We start from the raw sequence: 10346 nt of genomic DNA, 5'->3' as shown, positions 1-10346 counted from the left end.
TAAATATCTCATACTAGTCACAACAATTAAGGATCATCTTTAATTTGTGAAAAGTTGATAAAATATTGAGCTGCCAATTCCAGGCAAAACGAAATGAACACTAACTCTCTAAATATCTTTATAAAACATTGATTTTACACGCTGTGTATGATTTTACCAGTTTGCATCCCATTCAACGTGTTCATGGATGTTTAAAATACTAATTCTTATGAATGTTTGACCCCATATGTCTGATAGAAGGTTGTGTACAGTAAACAATAAGATGCATTTGATACAACAGACTTAGCTGAACAGTTATCACTAGGTGTTTAAAGGGACATTCCACACGGTTTTCATAATTTCACAGAATGAATCGACAACTGTATGTATAGATTTGTGGAATTTATTGTGGTTATTGGGCAGAGAAACAATACTTTGAAAAACCTTAAACAAATTACACTGAACAAAAATGATGACATAGGAGGCTCACATATTATTTCAGAAATGTAGGCAGTGTAATTTTATTACATGTACAATATCGCTTGCTTGCGAGTTCACCTGTGTGTAATAAATATGCATGCCTTCTTTTTTTGTTCTGCTTCCTTGAGCCCTAACTCGTGCATTCCTATGGTGATTTTGCCATGTCATCATCCTTGTTCATTGCAATTTGTTTGAAATTTTGAAAATATTCTTATTCTTCATCCTAATTATCAAGAAATTCTGAAACTCTGTCCTGAGTATAACTAATTCATAGTTGTTCAAATGTCAAAATCTGAGAGGTCTCCTTTAATGAAATATTTGGTGGTTACACATTCCCAGCAATAACTTAATGAGACACGGTAGCATGAAGTTACAGAAGTACCTTGTACACTGAATAATCCATATGATAGAAATATAATATTGATATAATATTTTTTTATATTCCAGTGACTGACATCGAGGGATGGTGGAAGGGGATGAGGGATACCTTCACCAAGCTGGCAAAGACCAAGTCTGGTGATGCTCTGGAGGATCTCCCCTATAAGCAAAACTGGATCCTCACCAAGTTCGCATACCTGCGGGAGAGGCCCACCACCAACAAGGATCCCGTGAAAAGTGTAAGTATTATATAAAAAAGTATACATGAATCCTTTATAAATATGTGTCACATTTCATTTATTTATGTTTCCTTTGTTATTATGTCTTTTCAGATGAAGGAGATCATAGATGACAATGCTGGGGATCTGGCCGCTGCAGAGACAGAGGCTGCGAAGCAGGGAAAAGAGGCTGCCAAGAAGCAGGGCAAAGCCAAGGCCAAGATGCAGGGCAAGGAATCCGAGGAACTAGACCTGGAAGCCCTACAACAAGTTGCTGCTGACAGTGCTACCACTTTGGCTGCCATCCAGGAATCCATCGCCAAAGCTACAGAGCCAAAGTCAATGGACCCCATCGACAACTTTGGTAAGTACCTCATCGGTGAGATGCGGGCGATGTCCAAGGGCCGGTACAAGGTCTTCAAGAGGGAGGTACAGGCTCTTCTGCTCAAGTACCAGAGCTCGACTGCAGATGAGGAAGAGGACGAGGAGAGACCAGCACCAACGCCCAAGAAGTCCCGTGGCAATGGTATGCAGTCAAGTCAGCAGTCCAGTGGCAGTGGCATGCAGTACACTCAGAAGCAGTCCAGTGGTGCCTGTGGCTATGGCGAGTGGCAGCCCCACCCCTTCAACTGGATTCCCAACCCACCTTCAGGTAGTATCTGGCAGTCTGCTGGCAAGGGATATATGCAGCAATACTGCTACAGGATGCCGCAGTATCAGCAACAGCAGCAGTACCAAGGTTCACCACAGCAGTATGTCCATCAGCCGCAGCAGTCTGAACCTGGGCAGTCTCAGTCACAGCCTAGCAGCTCTAATAAAGGACCAGACCCCAGCACTATCACCACCATGGCATTAATGTCATCAGGCATCAACTTGGACCCATCCCAGCTAGTGGATAATTCCCCACCTGACTCTGTAAATCTGCAATTTGCCTCAGAGCCACCCACTACCGAATCTAGTAAATCGGCATCCAAGTGACTGTCTATACCATAACATTTGATTGTTTGTATGTCATACATCTTAATGTATCGTGAGATAAGTAACTCACTTTGTACTTGAAAGTTTATAACTGATTAAAAACTTTCTTACATTTGAATTTTGTGATTCTTTTTCAATCATAGTCACTATATTGTAGTAACTATACTTACACACATACATACACACATACGAACTCAATCATATTCTATAGGAGTACACATGTCCCGCATTCAACTCATGCATACTCCACATCCAACACACACACGCACGCACACACACACACACACACACACACACATGCACACACCCACATACTCACGCGCGCCCAGACACACACATACCGGTATACACAACACTAACACAAACATACCAGCCTACAATAAAAATGTAAGAACGACCGAAGTCCATATGAGTACAAGAATGAACCAAGGCCATCACACAAAAGAAACCCCCACGAGTAACTTGAAGGGAACTTTTAGTAAAACTGTACACTTACACTTACTTAACAATGATATACCATATATTTAATTATTTATTATGTTATTGAACAAATTAGAATAATACTTTAGTTGCTTTTTTTTATTCATGAAAAATGAAACCACATGGACTTGGGTCATTCTTTTATTTATATACTCAATAATAAACAGTTAAACACAACACAAATTCAAATATAAACACAACTTTATTTGTAACATCCTCCCTTAGTTTCTGGCGTTTGACTTGGTTTGACATCTAGGGGACCATTCTGTCCTGCCATGGAACACTTCCTACTTCAGAGTTGCACCAGTGTTTCAGTAGGTTCCTGATCTTCTTGCCTTCCTTGTTCTGGGTGTTGTTGCCCGTGACAATGACGGTGTCATGAAGATTGCGGCCTCTCCTCCATGATCCAGGGATTGGATTGGATTGTCTCTCATCTTTGTCAACCAGGGCGTTGTTCATGGCTGGGTAGCGCATCCTCATCAAGTTGTGCAAGATACAGCAGGTCTTGACTATGAGTCTGGCTGTTGATGGCAAGTGGTTCATCTTATTGGCTAGGATCTGGAATCTGTTGGTAAGAATTCCAAATGCATTCTCAGAGACACGACGAGCCCTAGATAGTCTGTAGTTCAGGATTCTCTGCTCCCTGGATAGATCCCTCTGACCATAGGGCTTCATCATGTTTTCTGTCAGGCTGAAGGCATCGTCTCCCACCAGGAAATATGGTATGTCAACGTTGTCATGGGGGAGAGGGTCTTGTTCTGGAAAGTTGATGGAGCCATCCTCCAGCATCTCCTTGAACTCAGAGTTGTTGTAGATCTGAGCATCACCACTTGACCCATAGCCTGAAATGACAGAAAGACCAAAGAATATCAGTATAGTGCATGGTTACAAATATTATTTCATACAGTACATAATGATATATTCCAATAAGCTGGACATTAAAATGAAGGTTCAGAACTCAGAATCCATTTTACATGGAATAAATTATTCTATATCGGGAATTCGGGTTGTCAGGGACAGCCTTTGTTTGGGTATGCATAGAATTATTTAGTGAATTGAGTACGCTAATAAACCGATCTATATACAAGATATACTGGAAAGTCAAATATACAACGTGAATGAGGGAGGCATGCATAATGTTGATAGCACCATCCTATAACAAAGTACGAATGATTTAGAGGACATAGTGCGAAGTCACCTGTAATTATGTGCGTGCCAGTCATAAGTGCTGAGAGAGAGAGAAATGTTTTTGCAAATGGGAAGGCAAGATTGTATGAAAATTAAAACAGCCAGCCAGCCGCCATGAATAAATAATATTACTAGTATGACAACTCTTGTAGCCGGCTGCCGTCGCACTCACGAAGTGTAGCTGAAAACATGAATACAGCTAGGTTGGATAACGAGAGTGCGACAGCAGAGGGCACAGGAATGAACAAGATATTCACATGTAGAGCCGTTGCATGGCAACCATACATGTAGATATATATAACAATAGATGATTTAACATAATTTCACAGGTGTTGTTTATATTAGCATTTAAAGGACGACAAAGATACACAATAAAATCAGCCGGAAGATTCCAGTATTTTGGCACTGTAAACATCAATGTTTTTTCGCAAAAATTGTGCGAGTATGTGGAATGTGATAGTCATCACGATGACGAGTTGGGTAGCTATGAAGAGAGTTATTTCTTATGAACATGCAGTGTATGTGCAAAAATATCAGAAAGCTCATCAACATTATAATGAAACGAATCAATCAATTTCAGATTTTTGCTTCTACACAAAACATCATTTGTGTGAAATAAATATCCAACATTATCAATTATTCTTAAAGCACGTTTTTGAAGACGAAAAAGGGTATGAAGCAAAAACTGAGATGAATTGCCCTAATTGCTATTATTTCAGCAAAAAAAAAATAAACATTAAAACAGTAACAATGGAGGTGAGGTGATAACAAATCTGACGTACCCATAAATTGACTCCCTTTCCACTACTGTATCATATTTACCACCAACATCGCACCAGACAAATTTGTAGTCACTGTCCACTACGGCCAACAGGATAATGCTAAAAAAGCCCTTGTAGTTGTAGTAAAGCGAGCCAGACAGAGGAGGCTTCCTGATGGCCACATGCTTGCCATCAATAACTGCCACACAGTGGGGAAAATTCCACCGCTTGTAGAATCCAACAGCAAGTTGTCTCCATCCATCAGGGGTTGAAGGGGCTGTCATGACTTCATCTGCATACTCGTCACATATGGCCTGACACACTTCCCTCACCACTACAGATAGGGTGTTTTCAGGCACCCTCCATCCATACTGCATGTCGGAGTACTTGGTGCCAGACACAAGATGACGGAGAGTAGCTGCCAACTTGAGACCTTCTTCCAGCGGCTCCCTGTACCAGGTGTACTGCCTCCTGATTCTTCCTCTGACCCTCTCCAGTATTTCATCGTAGAGTTCAGGGGGCATGCAGAGAAATTTCTTAAAAGTCGAAGGGTCTTCTCTTCGGAGCTCAACCAACAGCTGGTCGTAGATCCCAAAAGCCCTTCTTCTGGCAGGGTTCAGCCACGTCCTTCTCCAGATACGACGTTGTTTGAAGCCTCGTCTCCATCTGAAGCGGCCTCTGATGAACTGGTGTAGGTTCAGCTGCTGATGTATAACTTCATTCTGAGCCATTGCGAGTAAATACTGGACTCTGAGGCGGGCTGCATCTTCCATTTTTCTGAAGAAACTGTGAAACTTTCGGGTGGAATGTTTATATATGAGTAGCGTGGTGAGTGGCTGGTCACAGAGAGCAGCTCAGCATTCGCCAATTTTTTCGTCAGGTCATTCGCTCGTATTCGTATCACTTCGCAATCCATAGTTTGTCATAGTATCTCTTAGACTTGCCTTCGTGTATGCATCGCCTTTCAAATTTAGTAAAAGTCAATCTTAGTTTCCCTTCGCATAGAAGATGGCAAGCGAAAATACGTTTGTCATAGTATCTTCGTTTCTATGCGCAAGTCATATTTAGTCATCGTGTTGCTTCGTTTAGAGTTCTTTCGAGATCGGTCCACCTTGGCAAAAGCGCGATGAGGGACTATGCGTGACGATAGCACACGAACGATAAACGAACGATTACCGCAGACTAAATAAGAGATGCGAATGACAGACGATTTTTCAATAATTCGTCGGGAAATTTTAAACATGTTCAAAAATCCCGTGCGAATTTGAATAATCGCAACTGTTAGTTCAGAAGGTGTACGAACCCAGACACGAAGGGTAAATATGACTTACTATCAATTACCATTGAAAACGATTTTTCCAAAAATGCCTTTCGTCAGCCATCGCAAGTCATATTTCAGGCAATTCGCTCAGGTGTGAGGGGGCCTTAAGATGACATCTAACGTATGCCTGTTTTTTGTTTTTTTTGGTTTCTTTTTTGGTTTGTTTGTTTGTTGTTTGGGGGTGGGGGAGTAGACCATTACGCAGCATATGTGTTATTGTGGACAATTGCTCTATTTATTTTAACACGTTTTCGAGCAACTTGTAAAGATTAACTGTGGAATTTGTAGTGAAAACAAACATATTTCTATTCAGCATCCCTCGCCTTTGACCGAATGATAACTGAAAAATCTTACTTACATGTATCTTGATAATTTTACCGATATTGAGTGGTAGTCCTTCCAAAAATTCGAAATTTACAGTATGTCACGTGCATGTGTAAACGTTGTTGTACAGTGGTGTGAACACGACAGTCTTTGCAGTTAGCAAAGCATTCCCTTGTATTTGAAATGGTTTGGTTATTTGGGGGAAATTGAACGTCAGTAAGGAGCATACGCGAATTTTATTTCTTTTTCTCGAAATTCTTATGAAGTGTAATCAATCGGAGGAGCCATGAGGTGAGAATAAGTCTGCTCATTGCACCCATTATACAATTGTACTTGCGGGATGAGTTTCTTCTTGTATACGTTAATTCAAAATATGCCAAAGATTTATCAGCTGCTGCTGTTGGCATTTTCAGATATTTTGCCTGATTGTGACGGCTACTACAATCAGGAGATTCTTCCTGCACATCCAACGACAGACCAGCTAGACCCAGAAGAGGTATGTAAGAAAGCAGTTGGGGTCGAAAGCTCGTAAATGCCTTTACAAATGAGCTTTGTAGAATTCACTGCTTTAAATTGCTATTTTGGCATCGTCCTGAACAGCCGTCTAAATATTGTGACACACACACACACACACAACAAAAAAGCAGGGGTCTCTATAGGTATAACGCCGAGACCCCTTTTCATATATTAAGAACCGTTTGTTCCCTCTTCACTTTCACTCGAATAACTTTTGTGAGAACGCTACGGTGTTACTGCTCTGAAAGTTGTTATTAGTAACGGAAATAAAAAAAGGTTGACAAAGCATGCTCAACTTCATTTAATTTGATAATTCCTTCATTGTTGTTGCTGTGAAGTTATACTCTTTGTCCCAGTCATTGCACATAGCAGATTTAAGCGCTTCAATGAACCATATTCTTCGGAGCCCCTTTTTTCTTCGTGCAGAATTATTGTTTTCTTTCATAAATTTCACTTAGGTAAGGGGGAATCCATTAGATTTGAGTCTTACATTATTTAGAAGCTAGTCTGCTCTTTCAGGATCTGCTCTTACTTACTTTGTGATGCAGGATCATGTAACTTACCACAGGCATTGGTAGCGATGTTATTGTTGTCATTGAATGACTTTGACATGAATAATAATACAAGCATATTGTCATATCAAATGTTATTTTTGTGCAGTGTTTTGCAGTGTTATGTTTTAGTGGAAATGTATATGCAACGCTTTCTTCCAGAGTTACTCAATGAATCAGAGGGAGAAAGGTGTAGCATTTATTCTAAACAACTACAATTTCGAGAAGGAAGTGATGATGAGGAAGGGATCGGAAATTGACGTAAAGAATGTACAACACGTTTTCGAAGAAATCGGCTACGAGACCAAAACATTTCAGGATCTCACTGCTAATGTAAGTTTATGAAGATTATCAAGATCTTCTTCACAAAAGTCATTTCAGCTAAAAATTGCCGTACAAAATACATCAGTTAGTTCGAATGTCTAACAATACATGCAAATCAATGTAAATCCTCCATACAAAAAGTGGACTTCCATACATGCACCCCCCCCCCCCCTTATTCAACCTCGCGTGGGTGTCTGAAATTATTGGCAATGACATGTTTGGGTTGTTTTTTTCAGAGGCCGTCACCAAAATTTCGACTTATTGCAATTGTATAAAGGCCCAACAATCACCTATAATCAAACTTCCACTTACAATGATTGTCTCCTGGATTTGTTCGTGATATATCTGTACATGTATCTGTATATCTGTATATCTGTATATCGTGTATATCTAAACAATTTATGCATTAGTGCGGTTGATAGCCTATAGGGCCAAAGTATTTTTGTCCCAAGTATAATTTTATTATTTTGCAACGTAGCGTTTACTCTTTTAAAGTTAAAGTTTTTTTTTTTCATATCCAATAACAATATGCCACTTTAGGAAAAAGGTTATGAGAAAGACACGCACCCAAGCAATATAAATGCAATATGCATACATGTTAGGGTATGAGGTGCAAAAGATAACACCATTATTTTGATCGTCTTCTAACGCAAATGAACCGGTAAAAAGACTACAAGAACATAATCTGAATAAGCTGTTTCACAGCTAGAATTATATTGATTTCTTTGGTGTTAAATTGCGTATCATAAGATGTCATATCATAATATATAATGATAATATGATATATTATTATCATATCATATCATAGGAGATCACGAAAGAGCTCCACTCCCTGAAGGATGAGATAAAGAACTTCCACACCTCAGTCGTTGTCGTCTTGATGAGTCATGGAACTGACGAAGGGATTTCAGGGACTGACAATGAAGCTGTCCAAATGAAGGAAATCAAGGAAGTGTTTTCCGGGAGAAATTGTCCTCAACTCAATGGAAAACCAAAAATATTTTTCATCCAAGCTTGCAGAGGTGGTAAGTTCTTTGCTGCATGTTAGATTTTACAACATGAATATCACATAAAGGCGCCATATCAAAACAAACTGTCACAGTGAAACTCCTTTTTAATGATGATTAAGAAGGAAAATGCATCGAAATCGAAAACAGTTCGAGGATAGTCATATTTGAGAGTTGACCGTGTACTAAACGAAGAGTGGTCTGGGTAACAAGCATCGGACCAAACACGACACAGGGATTGCAAAGTAGTTAACTCTCACTGTTAAGTCAATGTGACAACACTTTCCTATGCAAAGTGTTTTTTATAACATAATATTATTTTCTATGATTCATTAAACATTTAGCCTGATTTTTATTTTTCCACTAACAAACCAGGGTCCAAGCAGAAGAACAATTATTACTTGCACAATTTTTCTCTAAGACTTATTATCTTCAACCCCTTGCTTCTTTCATGATTGCGCAATATGATAATACATGTAGGTGATATGACACTTTTTTTGATTGAGTTTTTATCATTTCATTTTTCTTCAGGTAAACTGACGCAGCTTGCAACGGACTCGGCTGTAGAGCCAGTTTCACAGCGAGTCCAGATGGATTACAGCCCTCACCTCCAGGCAGACGGGCGTGGATACCCCGAAAATGCGGACATGTTTATTTGTTATGCGACTAGCGAAGGTAAAGGAGTAGGACCTACTTATGATGATAGTGGCCTCTTATAATGCGCTGAAGTCCATCAAGAATGATGTTCATGGCGCCCTTACATAAACAGCATGAACAGTACATAATACAGCCATACAATATTCAAACACGATAAGTTATCAGAGCAAATGAAGTTAAAAAAAACAAAATGCTTTACTATACATAACAAAATATATCTCAGAACATAAAAACCCATCATGTACGAAATATGCAGTAATGTGTACAAAACAACTCAAATTATAACAATCGTACTGGGAATTAAACAAATGTGTTTTAGAGAGCTGCTTAAAGGAACTGGTCGACGAAGCCTGACGAAGGAAGATATTGCAGATGTATGCCTACAGACTACACCCTCACCATGTCACTATACATTATGTTAACATTTATCATAAAGATAACATCGGATTTCATTATGGCAGTAACTTCCATTTCCTACGCTGTTGCATACTGGTGAATATGCTTATTCTTTGTGGATCTTGAAACATTGCGAGCTAATTGTAGGTTACGACACAAATGCATGAAGTGACAATTGAAAAAAAAAATGAAGCCAAATTCTCCATGGTGGTTCAAATAAAATGTAATTGTTTATTTGACGCTATGTGAATCAGTGACCTCTACGTTGCATTTAAGACAAATAATTTGTGACCATAACGCAAAGGCTTTCCCACTTCTCTACTTACCGATCTCAGGCTATGTTTCATTGAGGCATCCATTCAACGGATCTTGGTTCATTCAAGCATTGTGCGAGGAACTTATAGTGAGGGCGCACAAGGACGACCTCTACACCATAATGACAAAGGTGAGGTCATAATAGAGAGGAAATCAAGACAATGCGCTTAGTTTCACCAGAAAAACAAACAAACAAACAAACAAACAAACAAACAAACAAACAAATGTGGTTTAACCATGCGCGATCAGCTGGTAAAGGGGCTCTGTACGAATATGAAGATATTTGGTAGGAAATCTACACTTGGTCATCAGTTCTCTGTGTGTGTTCTTTTTTTTCTTTTTTTTTTGTTCTGTCTCACCCGCGTAAGGAACGTGTACATGTATATTTATATATCTGATGCCACTTCCTGGTTTAATCTGCTGACAAAGCAAAGATAGGGGAGCTCTTGTGCCGTGTCTCGTGCCACATCCGG

At 39.6% G+C, this 10346-nt stretch overlaps 1 protein-coding gene across 1 annotated transcript; it reads left to right on the top strand.

The window, feature by feature from the left end:
* The first annotated feature begins 6480 nt into the window (after nt 1-6480).
* LOC139741099 (caspase-3-like) lies at nt 6481-10015 on the top strand. The gene is made up of 4 exons (XM_071651689.1): nt 6481-6603; nt 8307-8523; nt 9037-9180; nt 9894-10015. Exons 1-4 carry the CDS (start codon nt 6481-6483, stop codon nt 10013-10015), a joined length of 606 nt encoding a protein of 201 aa, XP_071507790.1.
* The last annotated feature ends 331 nt before the right edge of the window (nt 10016-10346 follow it).

Source organism: Diadema antillarum, unplaced genomic scaffold (genome assembly GCF_040938485.1).
Source record: "Diadema antillarum isolate AM-2024a unplaced genomic scaffold, OU_Dant_1.0 seq00000903_RagTag, whole genome shotgun sequence".
In the NCBI taxonomy this organism is placed as follows: domain Eukaryota; kingdom Metazoa; phylum Echinodermata; class Echinoidea; order Diadematoida; family Diadematidae; genus Diadema; species Diadema antillarum.
The sequence above is the reverse complement of the archived record's forward strand: the minus strand, read 5'-3'. Positions and strand labels throughout refer to the sequence as shown.

Excerpts from the sequence above, each read along its gene's own strand:
- LOC139741099 (XM_071651689.1), top strand. The coding sequence starts at position 6,481 with ATGCCAAAGATTTATCAGCTGCTGCTGTTGGCATTTTCAGATATTTTG. Across the intron at positions 6,604-8,306 it reads ACCAGCTAGACCCAGAAGAG|GAGATCACGAAAGAGCTCCA; the intron begins GTATGTAAGAAA and ends ATCATATCATAG. Across the intron at positions 9,181-9,893 it reads TTGTTATGCGACTAGCGAAG|GCTATGTTTCATTGAGGCAT; the intron begins GTAAAGGAGTAG and ends TACCGATCTCAG.